At 45.4% G+C, this 14,628-nt stretch overlaps 1 protein-coding gene across 1 annotated transcript in view; it reads left to right on the forward strand.

The window, feature by feature from the left end:
• The first annotated feature begins 1,654 nt into the window (after positions 1-1,654).
• Positions 1,655-14,628, forward strand: part of LOC118827329 (pikachurin) — a 23,891-nt gene continuing 10,917 nt past the window's right edge. The window contains 10 exon segments of the mRNA XM_036598652.1: positions 1,655-1,918; positions 4,427-4,536; positions 7,908-7,994; positions 8,143-8,169; positions 8,301-8,418; positions 9,241-9,376; positions 11,053-11,219; positions 13,510-13,721; positions 14,143-14,357; positions 14,415-14,611. Of these exon segments, the coding sequence (XP_036454545.1) occupies positions 1,819-1,918; positions 4,427-4,536; positions 7,908-7,994; positions 8,143-8,169; positions 8,301-8,418; positions 9,241-9,376; positions 11,053-11,219; positions 13,510-13,721; positions 14,143-14,357; positions 14,415-14,611 (1,369 nt within the window). The 5' untranslated portion in view covers positions 1,655-1,818.

Below are 14,628 nucleotides of genomic sequence, written 5' to 3' on the forward strand. Positions count from 1 at the left end.
ACAGCTCCCGCGTCCTCCTCCTCCTGATCAATCACGTGACCAGTCCCTCTCAGTGCTGCAGCGCGCCCTCATTTCTGCTTCCACAGTTTGCTCAGGTGAGAGGTGGACAGGTAGAATAAAGCTGACTCCGCCCACATCCACCTGCCTGGGAAGCTGCTTTCATTCTACCTCCTCCACAGTCACTGAGGGACCACTGAGTGCACAGTGTAGCTCTGTGGCTCTGAAATGAGCTTGTGCAATCTGATAGGCTGCTGCTTATGCAGCTCCACCCTGGGGGCGGAGCCTGACAGCCTCACAGGATCACCTTAGGCTAATGATTGGAATCAATTAGATAAAAGGTTAATGATTGGACTCAATTAGCTTCAATGCTAATGATTGATATCAAAAATACTGATCTGTTTGGGGTCTGTTTGGACCCCACGTACCAACACCACACCTGATTGGCTCAGAGGCACTAACGAGAACACATCTTCAACTAATTAACATTAACAGTACCTAGAATGGCAGAAAGACTGAGCTTCGATATTTCTCCTCTCTAAACTTCGCTAAAATTCCACAGTATAATGAAGAAATCAAACACCAAGTTCACTCGTTCGGTTTGTTTCCAGGCTGTTTGTATAAACCTTCAGATCAGTGCCTTTATGAGAAGCGTCTGGTTTAAAGATGAAGCAGTTCTGAGACTGAAGCTGAACAGACAGTGAGGGGCATTTAAACACAGTAAGCTCAGATCTGTAGATCAGTGTAAACTGACTGTAGGGATTAATACAGTGGTGTTAGGGCGCCCTCTACAGGACAGTAGGGTTACATGGCTATAGGAATTGTTTAATACCAGGCTCGGTCACTAGAAGCCACTGTACTGCATCAACCTGTTGCTGCCTGGCATCTATTTAGCTCAAATCAGCAGCGGTAAAGAGTCTGATTCGGTGGAACTGATTCCCGGGGGGGACAGTTTAACTTTCTGGACCTAAACTACCCACCTCTGGTTCGGGTTGGTCCTGACCGTGACGCAGTGTCCTCAGTGACTTTATTTGAGGTGTGATGAGCTATCAGCTTGTAATGATAACAAATGTGGTCCAAAAATAAAAACTGGAGTTTCTTCCTCCAGATCACAGAGGGAAAAGAGTGAGTTACACGTTTAGTAATGTTAGACGGAGACCTTTTCTAAGAGCATGAGGAAGAACCACTTAGAAGAACCGGTACTCAGAAGCTATCCTCCTCTGTTTGAGACCAAATAGCAAAATTACAATAACCATTTTAATCAAAGGAATTATGAATAAATATAATTACTTCAGTGGAACCTGAAGAGAGTTATTAATGTGCAGAAGTAACTCGTTCCAGGCGTTGTGCTTTGTTCTTGCTCTCCTGGCTGTGTTGCTATATTGGTGTGAGTAGCTGGAGTGGAGTTTGAGCTCCATCTGCGTAGATAAACCCATTATCCTCTTAACCCTGAGTGTACCGTGGCTCAGAGCTCCCCCCAAAACCCTCCCCATCAATCGGGAGACAAAACAGACCCCCCTCACCCCCCTGCGACAACCTCAGACCTAACGACACGCCAACAAGGGCCACGCTGTCCAGGAGCTGCTGGAGTCAGTGCAGTGAGTCTGAGCCCGTGTCTGTGTGGGGTGTTTTGGGGCTTGTGCAGTGTGTGCTGCTCTGACTGATCTTCAGTAATCTCATCAATGCCAAACGTCTGCAGGAGGCCGACAGCGTTTGTGTGCTAGGAAAGACGCTTTGCACCTCTCAGGCCGAGGCGAGTCATGGAGATCTAGAATAACGTTTGATTGATTTGACAACAGCTGGACCTCCTTTACAAGGAAGATGTTGGGTTTGAGTCGAGTTCTGTGGATATGGGCCGTGTTTGGATTTATGGTGGTGGACGTGGCTTTCGGTGCCAGAAGAACATCCAGTAGAAAGTCTGGTGAGTGCTGAAAGCTCATTTCCTCAAAGCTATCAGTACCTGTGGTGCAGGTGAGTGTTGTGGTGATGCCTCAAAAGTTTCTAATGTTTTCAAAATTAAGAAGGTGCAGATAAATGAATGCCTATACTATGATGTTAGCGCTCAACAACTTATTCCCAGGTTTTATCAAATAATCAGTCTGATGAAGAAATGTTGGATGTGTTCTGAAGTGCTGTAGAACATCGAGAATGAAGTTTTCAACTTCTTCCCAAAATGCTTGTGACATGGACAGATTTTTAATACTAACTTATAATTAAACGTACATTATTTAAGTTATTGAATAAAATAAAGTTACAGAATAAGAATAAGGTAGTTCACATCGCTCAGCCAAAGCTGACCATCCTAAAGAACACCACACAGCTCCCACTGAGCTACAGCAATCGGCACAGAGCTAAAGAAAGACGGACCGTTTGAGGTTCCTAGAAAGAGCTTTTCTCAGTGTTGGGCGTGTTGGGATCTCTGCGTTGAGGTCAGCGTGTTGGGATCTCTGCGTTGAGGTCAGCGTGTTGGGATCTCTGTGTTGGGGTCAGTGTATTGGGATCTCTGTGTTTAGGGTCTCTGTGTTGGGATATTCTTTATTGGGACCATTGAAGCCTTTTGCAGTTTGTGTGTGGCAGGTGTGCACATTGCGACTGTGTTGATTGAGCATAATGAATCTTACAGATTTACTGACCAGCAGAATCCCACCCAGCCCTGTCATGCTTATTAGCTTCCCCAGTTTTGGACCCAAACTATGGTGGACACGCACCTGTAACTGAGCTTTGAGGTGATTTGAGGTAAATGGACTGACCAGTATAAGTAGTTGGACCCTCTTTATGGATAAGGTTCCTTCCGTGTTGTATCCTTTAAACTTGCCAGTTCAGAAACGTCTTTCCTTTTCTGTCCTGTTTGTGTTTGTTTACGTTGGTCAGACTCTGATCTGAGGTTTGTGGTGTGTCGTAGGTGAGGCAGGACATACTGATCTCTAACCCACACATGTCAAGCTCCAGTCCTCGTGGGCCAAAACACTGCAGACTTCAGCACACTGCCTTATTAAACACACCTGATTCAGCTCATCAGCTAATTAGCAAGGCCTTCGTGAACTGATTTCAGAGCGTTAGATGAGGGTAAACACTGATCTCCACAGCACTTTAGACCGGAAGTCCCCAGTTTGACATGCCTGCTCTAATAAGTTGTAGAGCTTTAGGCCACTGGACTAAACTTACACTGACATCTCCACGTGATCACTTACCAGCTCAGTGACGACAGACACACACACCCACTCACAGTGAGCAGAGGCTCATACTCATCATGTCTAATGCTGTGTGAATTAGTCTTTACTAACGAAGTCATCCCTGAGAGCCAGTTCAGGTTTGCAGAACGTTGTTGTAAATCCTCTCCAGAGGACGTGTACAACCTTGCGTAGTTGGCCTCGCTCTCTGTGAGTGGCTGGACCTTCCTCACTCAGGCACCCCATGTTGGGGTCTCTTCTTCATGGGGTGATTTCTGTGTTGAGAGTTTCTATGTGTGGATCCCTGTGTTGAGGGTCTCTGTGTTGAGGGTCTCTGTGTTGAGGGTGTCTATGTCTGGATCCCTGTGTTGAGGGTCTCTGTGTTGAGGGTGTCTATGTCTGGATCCCTGTGTTGAGGGTCTCTGTGTTGAGGGTGTCTGTGTTGACGGTCCCTGTGTTGAAGGTCTTGTTTCTGTGATCCCTTTTTTGGGATCTCAGTATTGAGGGTATCCCTGCAATGGAATATCTACTTTGGAATCCCTGTGTTGGGATCTCTGGGTGTGTATTGAGCATTTCTGCACTGGGATTTTCCTGTAAATCTCCAGTTTGGGATTTTTGCTTTGGGGTGAGAGTTGAGGATCTCTGCACTGCCATCTCTGCACTGGGATTTCTGTAATAGAAACTCTATCTCACTAGCAGAATCCCACCCAGCCCTGGGTGGGATTAGCTTTTGGACCCAGTTTTGGACCCAAACCATGGTGGACACGCACCTGTAACTGAGCTTTAAGGTGATTTGAGGTAAATGGACTGACTGGTATATGTAGTTAGACCCTCTTTTATGGACAAGCTCTGTCATATTCCTTAGGGATCTCTGCATTTGGGAAAAGTGTTGAGTATTTCTGCACTGGAATCTCTGTTGAGGGTATCTGCATGGGATCCCTGAGGAGCAGTGTATCTGTTCCCAATGGGATCCTTATGTTTCTGGTCTGGACTTCTCACCCCACTTGATCCTCTAGATAAGGGGTGACCAGTCCTGGTCCTGGAGATCTCCCACCCTGAAGCATTCAGGTCCAACACACCTGGCTCTGAAGGCCTTCATTACCTGAATCAAGTGTGTTTGATTAGGGCTAGAGCTAAACTGTGCTGGGTGGTAGATCTCCAGGACCAGGACTGGGCAGCCCTGCTCTAGGGAAACCAACACTCAGCATTCAGCAGACTGACTGGGCGTGTATAATTGTGTTTGTTGTTGTTCATTCCAGAGCGGTTGAGCCCACCATTGGACATCCAGCTGCAGACGATGAACTGTACAGCAATCAGAGTCCAGTGGAAGATGCCTCGGAGACACGTCAGCACCATCACCGGCTACAGGGTACCACTATAACCCCCTCCTCTTCTACATAAGCTCATAAAGCAGCATTGATTCCAGAGCTGAATCCAACTGGCCATTGTCAGTGTCAGACTTATTAACCTGATTGGCTGAGATAAGAAGGGGTGGAGCTCCCTCAAAAAGCATCAAGCAACCATAGCATGCAAAAAGATTAGCATGAGAAATCATATATATATATATATATACATATATATATATATATATACACACACACACGGTGTGGATTACTTGTGTATTAATACACTGCTTTCTTTTTCATTCTTTTTGTCATTGTTGCTGTTATTGGTGTGTTTGTGTCGTTAGAGTCTGTTTTAAAATCCGTCATTTCAACATTTGGTTTCCTGGTGTTCACTGAATGCCACTGCTAATCAGATTATAATGAGGAGAAGCATTTTACAGTCAGCACACACACAGAGACATAGATACACTGTCACTCTTGTGTTTTTTACATTGTTTAATAATATGCCACATCCTCAGAATCCAGTCCAACCGCAGGGCCTGTTACCATGGTACCTTAATAAACATAACTGTAAATATTACTGTATTTCCAGTCTTACCTACAGGTCAAACAGCTGGATCATAGTGAATGTCACGGAGTGTAGATGATTGTATCTGCTCCTGTTAGGCTCCGTGAAGAGACAGAGCTCAGAAATGTTGATGACGTAGCTTTAGACTCTCTGATTGGAGCCAAACCTGGCAGCTATCTGCTGCAGTCCTGACAGCACTGAACCAGCCTGGCTGTAGATCACACACACAAACACAACACACACCACACACTGCCGTTGGTGCAGGTCAGACAGTCTAATTCTGGGTCTCAGACTGGCACTGTCCCACTTCCTCCTGCTCAGACTTAGACATGATTCACTCTCGTGACCTGGTGCCATCTCAACACCAACACTACACAGCCAACATTCTACTGACACAACGACTACCCACAAACAACTGCTCACCACTACCCAAACACCACTGACATTACCCAAACACCAACAACCACTGAACACTAACCACACACCACTGACCAATACCCAAACACCAACAACCACTGAACACTAACCACACACCACTGACCATTACCCAAACACCAACAACCACTGAACACTAACCACACACCACTGACCATTACCCAAACACCAACAACCACTGAACACTAACCACACACCACTGACCATTACCCAAACACCAACAACCACTGAACACTAACCACACACCACTGACCATTACCCAAACACCAGCAACCACTGAACACTACCGACACACCACTGACCATTACCCAAACACCAACAATCACTGACCACTACCCACACACCACTGACCATTACCCAAACACTAACAACCACTGAACACTAACCACACACCACTGACCATTACCCAAACACCAACAACCACTGAACACTACCCACACACCACTGACCATTACCCAAACACCAACAACCACTGAACACTACCCAAATACCACTGACCATTATCCAAACACCAACAACCACTGAACACTACCCACACACCACTGACCATTACCCAAACACCAACAACCACTGAACACTACCCACACACCACTGACCATTACCCAAACACCAACAACCACTGAACACTACCCAAACACCACTGACATTACCCAAACACCAACAACCACTGAACACTACCCACACACCACTGACCATTATCCAAACACCAACAACCACTGAACACTACCCACACACCACTGACCATTACCCAAACACCAACAATCACTGAACACTAACCACACACCACTGACCATTACCCAAACACCAACAACCACTGAACACTACCCACACACCACTGACCATTACCCAAACACCAACAACCACTGAACACTACCCACACACCACTGACCATTATCCAAACACCAACAACCACTGAACACTAACCACACACCACTGACCATTACCCAAGCACCAACAACCACTGAACACTACCCACACACCACTGACCATTACTCAAACACCAACAACCACTGACATGACCCACACACCACTGAGTTATCTAAACACCAACAACCACTGAACACTACCCACACACCACTGACTATTACCCAAACACCAACAATCACTGACCACTACCCACACACCACTGACTGTTACCCAAACACCAACAACCACTGAACACTACCCACACACCACTGACTGTTACTCAAACACCAACAACCACTGAACACTACCCACACACCACTGACTGTTACTCAAACACCAACAACCACTGAACACTACCCACACACCACTGACCGTTACCCAAACACCAACAACCACTGAACACTACCCACACACCACTGACCGTTACCCAAACACCAACAATCACTGAACACTACCCACACACCACTGACTGTTACCCAAACGCCAACAACCACTGAACACTACCCACACACCACTGACTGTTACCCAACACCAACAACCACTGAACACCACCCACACACCACTGACCATTACCCAAACACCAACAACCACTGACCATTACCCAAACACCAACAACCACTGACCATTACCCAAACACCAACAACCACTGACCATTATCCAAACACCACTGACTGTTATCCAAACACCACTGACCATTATCCAAACACCAACAACCACTGAACACTACCCCAACACCACTGACCAGTGTAGTAAACAACACTGTCCCGCTCCAATAAAACATCATCCAAACATTATCCAACCATTTCTTTGTCCTGATCCAGCATCACTGAAGAGCTCTGGTGAAGGGTCATGTAATGCACTTCTCAAAGGGAATGGGTCTCAGAAAATTCACTGAATTGAACTTCCTGCACTACCTTTGTGCATTTTGGATAGACTGGTGTTTTTAGGAACTATGCTGACTATTTAACCATGTGTTGATGCATGAATGAATGAATGAGTGAATGAATGAATGAGTGAATGAATGAGTGAGTGAGTGAGTGAATGAATGAATGAATGAATGAATGAATGAATGAATGAATGAGTGAGTGAGTGAATGAATGAATGAATGAATGAATGAATGAGTAAGTGAGTGAGTGAATGAATGAATGAATGAGTGAGTGAGTGAATGAATGAATGAATGAATGAATGTGTGAATGAATGAATGAATGAATGAGTAAGTGAGTGAGTGAATGAATGAATGAATGAATGAATGAGTGAGTGAGTGAATGAATGAATGAATGAATGAATGAATGAATGAGTGAGTGAGTGAATGAATGAATGAATGAGTGAGTGAGTGAATGAATGAATGAATGAATGAATGTGTGAATGAATGAATGAATAAGTGAGTGAGTGAATGAATGAATGAATGAATGAATGAATGAATGAATGAGTGAAAGGTGTGCCTGTGTATCTTTACCACTGTGTGTATGTGTGATTGTTCTCCAGGTGTTCTACACAGAGACGAGGATGGGCCGCCCCATTAGCTCGACTGTGACTCTGGATGTTCCTCTGAGTCTGGACATGCTCACTACTGTACGTCTTACCAGTGTAACATCTCAAACACTCTGCAGGAGTTTCATAGCATGATTATTACATGGTTATTACATATGTGACATCTGAAAACTCTGACCAGGAACAGCTGAAAGAATCCATTGTAGCATTTGTTCTTTTTTTGTCTCAGGGGCAGTTTGATGGACAAGCAAGTTTCGTGAGTAAAATGTTCCATTCTTTAAGGAATCGTTTTTGGGGAACCATTTTATCCCATCCTGAAAGCTACTGGAAAGTGTTCTTAGTCAAGTGAGTTAAACAGATGGTGAACATAAGAGCATTGTTTTTCAGGATGTGGTGATCGGGAAGCTGAAGGTAGCGACACATTACCGGGTGAGTGTTGGGGCATATGGCTGGGCTGGGGATGGCCGTCCCAGCATGCCGAGGGACGTCAGCACTGCTTCTCATGGTGAGGAACAGCCAGAGAACACCCGGACAATGCTGTATTATTTCATTTATTTAATACTGATCCATCAGTCAAGTCCTTGATTACTTTATTAACCCAGTCTCATAAAACTACATTTTGTGGGGCTACAGTCGGTTCAGACAGAATTTTGTGGGGCTTCAGTCGGGTTCAGAAAGAATTTTGTGGGGCTACAGTCGGTTCAGACAGAATTTTGTGGGCTACAGTCGGATCCAGACAGAATTTTGTGGGGCTACAGTCGGTTCAGACAGAATTTTGTGGGGCTACAGTCGGTTCAGACAGAATTTTGTGGGGCTACAGTCGGATCAGACAGAATTTTGTGGGCTACAGTCGGTTCAGACAGAATTTTGTGGGCTACAGTCGGTTCAGACAGAATTTTGTGGGGCTACAGTCGATTCAGACAGAATTTTGTGGGGCTACAGTCGGATTCAGACAGAATTTTGTGGGGCTACAGTCGATTCAGACAGAATTTTGTGGGCTACAGTCGAGTTCAGACAGAATTTTGTGGGCTACAGTCGAGTTCAGACAGAATTTTGTGGGCTACAGTCGGTTCAGACAGAATTTTGTGGGGCTACAGTCGGTTCAGACAGACTTGTTGGGCTACAGTCGGAATCAGATGGACTTTTGTGGGCTACAGTCGGTTCAGACAGACTTGTTGGGCTACAGTCGGAATCAGATGGACTTTTGTGGGGCTACAGTCGGCTACCGAATTTAGACTCTGGAGATGCAACATAAATAGTGACTCAATTCCCTCTCTATCTTTTCTCTCTTTCTCTCTCTCTATCTTTCTCTCTCTGTCTCTCTCAGAAATGTGTATGCCCCCGTCACCCCCGTCCCAGCCCATTGTGGCTGCTGTGTCGGATACAGAGCTGGCGTTGTCATGGCAACAGGGAGAAAGTGAGGGCAGTGCTCCTGTGCTGCACTTCCTGGTGGCCTATATCAGGTATGAAAGCCCCTACCTTACTGTGAACACAGAAGTGATGAGGTGTTGGGGTACCAAGACATCCCTATTCGATTACAAGTGCAAAGGACTGGTCAAGCTTCCCTGTAAGCTTTCTAGGTTTATTTTCAAAAGTGTTTGTTTTTTACATATGTTGTGGCCTTGTGCTAAAATTAGAAATAATAATAAAATTCTAGTTTTCCCCATCATTCTGCACTCAATACCCCATAATGACAAAGTGACAAACTTTATCCAAAATTTGGATAAAACTAAATATTGCATGGGCGTAAGTATTCAGACCCTTTGCTGTGACACTTGAAATTTAGCTCTGAGGGGCTCACATTTCTCTTGATCATCTTTGAGATGTTACTACACCTTGATTGGAGTCCACCTGTGGTAAATTCAGTTGATTAGACATGATTTGGAACGACCTGTCTATATTAGGTCTCACAGCTGACAATACATATCAGAGCAAAAACCAGCCATGAGGAGGAAAGAGCTGCCTGTAGAGCTCAGAGACAGGACAGTGTGGAAGTCAGATCTGGAGACAGCTACAAAAACATTTCTGCTGCACTGAAAGTTCCCAAGAGCACAGTGACCTCCATAACTCTTAAATGGAAGAAGCTTAGAACAACAAGGATGCTTCCTAGAGCTGACCGCCCCACCAAAATAAGTAATTGTGGGAGAAGGGCCTTGGTAAGAGAAGTGACCAAGAACCCAATGGTCACTCTGGCTGAACTCTAAAGATTTTGTGTGCTGATGGGAGAAACTTCCAGAAGGTCAACCATCAATACAGCACTACACGAATCTGGGCTTTAAGGCAGAGTGGCCAGACAGAAGCCTCTCCTCAGTAAAAGACACATGAAAGCCCACATGGAGTTTGTAAAAAAACACCTAAAGGCCTCTGAGACTGTGAGAAACAAGATTGTCTGGTCTGATGAAACCAAAATTGAAAATTTTGGCCTCAATTCTAAGCATCATGTCCGGAGGAAACCAGGTGCTGCTCATCACCTGCCCTATACCATCCCTACAGTAAAGCATGGTGGTGGCAGCATCATGCTCTGGGGTTGTTTTTCAGTAGCTGGGATGGGGAGACTGATCAGGGTTGAGGGAAAGTTGATAAGATACTCTTAATGAAAACCTGAACCAGAGTGCTCGGGACCTCAGACTGGGCCGAAGGTTCACCTTCCAACAAGACGATGACCCCAAGCACACAGCCAAGACAACACAGGAGTGGCTTAGGGACAACTCTGTGAACGTCCTTGAGTGGCCCAGCCAGAGCCCTGACCTGAGCCCAGTTGAACATCTCTGGAGAGACCTGAAAATGGCTGCTCATCAACAGTCCCCATATTTCTATTGGTCAATCATGAAATGTAAAAGGCAGCTGTAGTTTTTGAAATTAGACAAAAAATGTTTTATGTCAGTTTTGTCAAAAGAAACAATATATCAGTCTTGAGGGGAGAGTGAGAAAAACAGTCTGTTTACTTCTAAGAGATACAGAGAGTCTGGGCAATAATGCAAAAATGAACTATGAGCATTAATAACAATAAAACCACACAGATACTATAAATGCAGCTCAGGATAAAGACACCAAAAATATCAGATGTGAATCTTTTAATAGAGTTATATTTAATGAATGTAAATGTGTGTGTGTGTGTGTGTGTGTGTGTGTGGGACAGGCCAGAGATGGACACTGAGTGGACATATATTCGTGAGCCGGTGGAGTCCAGCTCGATGGTTCTGAAAGGCCTGATTCCTGAAACGGAGTACCAGTTCGTCATCAGAGCTGTAAACACACATGGGGTCAGCCCACCGAGTCCTATAAACCCACCCGTCCGCACACTCGGTAACCCACACACACACACACACACACACACACACACACACACACATCAGTAGTGAACACTGTTAACAGCACAACGATGATTTAAAGTGTTTGTGAGATTTTCTGTTGCTACAGTGTGACTGTAGTTTGACTGTAGGGTGTGTACTGTGGTTTGGGTTGTACTGTATTGTTGTACTGTAACTGTAATGTGATTGGAGAGTGTGTACTGTAACTGGTTTGACTGTACTGTACCTGTACTGTGACTGTGAGATGTGAGACCTACAGGAGGTAAACTGCACTGGTGTGGATGATGCAGAAGGCCAGTGATGTGTTGTGGTTGTATAACTGTTATGAACTGCAGGTCACCAGATTCTGTCTGCATGCTAACTGGGGTGGGGTGGGGGTGGGGGGGTCAATGCAGGGTAATTAAATTAAACATCTTAACATCACACACACACACACACACACACACACACACACACACACACACACGCACACACACTATGCATGTACGGTCTGCCTGAAATCGAAGCCCCTCCCCCAGCCCACCTCGAATCAGACAAGATTAAGACCAGAAGCTCCCCACTGAGAGGACCCCCTTAACCCCCCCGACACACACACACACACACACACACACACACACACACACGCATACACATACTCACTTAGACTGGTGAGGTTTGAACACTTCCCCACAGTGATTTGTGTGTTTATAGCTGGTGTTCCACATTAGTGCATTATATTTTCATATTATACTTATATGATATATTGTGTTATATTATATTATATTATATTATATTGTAGCATTCTGCTACTGGCTTGTTTGGCCATGGACCTGCTGGAGGTGTGGCCATGTGGAGCGATGAGCACAGAGCACCACGGGTACTGCTGTGGCGGTGGCGAGAGAGACTTAAAAGTGATGAAAAATAAGTTGTTAGTTAACCCTAACCCTAACCCAGCCATAGCAGCCAGCATTGAGCGGCAGGTGTCCCCTGCTGCTGTCAATAAAAGAGCACTTGTTCGAAATACTGTTTCCCACATCTTCTTCTTCTACACTGATCGCACATTTGGTGTCAGAAGTGGGATTGTCCCCTAGCAGTCTGGAGGTAAAAGGCAAACCCAGCAGTGAAATTCTGTGGAGATGCCTTTGCCCAGCCAAGAACTGCGAGGAGGATCAACACGGCGAAGACAAGCGGTAGAAGACAGCGGTTGAGACGATGTGATAAGGCTCAGCAGTGGAGCCCACCTGGAGGATGGCGGCTGGCCGTGCTATCAGTCTTCCTTGTACTAGACCTGTTGTCGCCAGGCTCCACTGTTGAACCTTCTCATATCGTCTTGACCACTGCCCTCTGCTGCCTGTCTTCATCGCACAGTTCTCGGACAGGTTTGGTCCTCTCTGCCATTTTGCCACTGGCTTTGCCAATTGCGTCCAGTCATCAAGTGGACAATCCCACTTCTGACACCAAATTTAACGTTCACAGACAAGAAGAACACACAGGAAAGATAGAGCTTCAAATCAACGCAGTTTTATTGAACATGCAGCAGGGGAGACCTGCCACAAACGCATCCACAGCCAAATGAGCCAGTAGCAGGATGCTTTAATATCATATCGTACTTTCTACTTGTCAGTTACAAACATGAAAAATGAACAGCTAAAAAAGCTCAGCCTCTGCATGGTCTAGACTATGTAGGTGTTTCAGAGACAGCGTAACGTAACCAGCCCCACAGCAGCAGGAGTAGCTCAATATTCCTTTTTTAAGCTTTTATTTTCTGACAGAAACCAGGCTTTGAATGTGTGATGTCTTAGACTGCAGACGTCTAACAAGCCTATTCTGATTGTAACACACAGCCGTCACTTTGTTAGAAAATCTCTGCTTCAGCTTCGTACTCCACATTTTCAATGATGTTCAACATAAAATTTTATGAGGTAAAGAAAACCTGGACCACTGACTGTAGCATTTACTGACTAACTAACAGTGACTAACTGTCAGCACTGCATACAGCTCAGATCAGAGCTTCACTGTTAAAACATTCACAACAACTCACTTTTCATGAACAGCATCAGCTCAATGTTGTGCTTTGACCCTGTGGGCTAACCTTGCTAGCTAGCATATCTGGAGAGCTTTGAATCTCATCTCTTTAAAGTCACATAGGTTTTGCAATTTGCGAAATGTCCCTCCTCTTACGCTGAAATGGAGGTTGAACTGGACCTGGAGGCTGATTTGTTGTTAGTTTGACTGTCAGTGATTCCAGAGGTTAGCAGGTGAGGAGCATTCCTTTCTTTTAATAACTGATCTAAGCTGAATCAAAGGTTGGTGGGGCATCACTCAATCATCTTCACTGTTGTGATCTCAACTGTTCAAAAAACACAAGAATGACTTCTCACTCCTCTTTTATCTCTATCTCTCAGGTGCAGCTGATGTGGGCAGTGGAGATTATGATCTTTACATCACAAACTCTAAAGCTAAAGATGAGGATGGCTTTGATGTTGATGACTCTGACTATGACATCTTCATAGAGGAGGTACATAGAGGAGGTTCCTTATGTTCTGTCATATGATAATACATCATACACTACAGGCCAAAAGCCAGTTCAGTCAGAACCTTTCAGGTGGTTCTGAAGGTTCATATTAAGATGGGGTAAAATATTAAACACTGCCCAGTGTAAGGCTTTCAACACAGAGGGTGAGGATGGCCTTTAAAATAGAATACATTACAGTGAGAGTCCAGCACTGAAACAACAACGGAATGTTCTGGAACAATCTGCTTTGGGGAAACTAGACAGTAATGAATATGTTGGGCTGGTTGTCAGTCAATTAATTGTGAAATAACCTGATACTTTAAAATGATTTCTTGCTTTCGTACTTTTGGCCTGTAGTGTGTCTGAATCGCCATTAACAGTAGTTCAATCCCAGATGAGCCTCCAAATTTTACTGTTCTTGCAGCTGAAGCCGTTTCCTGCCGTCAAGACCAGCAACCGGCGCTCTCAGCTCAGATCCCGCACTGGAACACCTGGGAATGGAAACGTCATCTACAGAATGAAAACACTACCTGTGCCTAAAAACACACCTGTCCCCAAAAGCACACCTGCACCCAAAATTAGCAACTTCACCTCACCTATTAGTGTCTGGACATTAACCACCACATCTGGACCCTCTGCGCTTACCACTACCCGCCCTACCACAACTACGACCTCCACTGTCACCCGCAGGATAAGCCCCGCCCCCTCCACTACAGCACCTCCCACCCCCAGCCCCTCAATGACAGTGTGGAAGGGGGCGGAGCCTCGGGTGTATGATGTCCCGTGTGATGAGACAGTCTGCCCCCCCGACAGTTTCTGCATTAATGACTATGACAGCGGCGGCTCACGCTGCCATTGCAACCTTGGCTACCAGGGGGAGCTCTGCACGCAAGGTGAGACACTGACGTGC

This window comes from Colossoma macropomum, unplaced genomic scaffold (genome assembly GCF_904425465.1).
Source record: "Colossoma macropomum unplaced genomic scaffold, Colossoma_macropomum, whole genome shotgun sequence".
Lineage (NCBI taxonomy): Eukaryota > Metazoa > Chordata > Actinopteri > Characiformes > Serrasalmidae > Colossoma > Colossoma macropomum.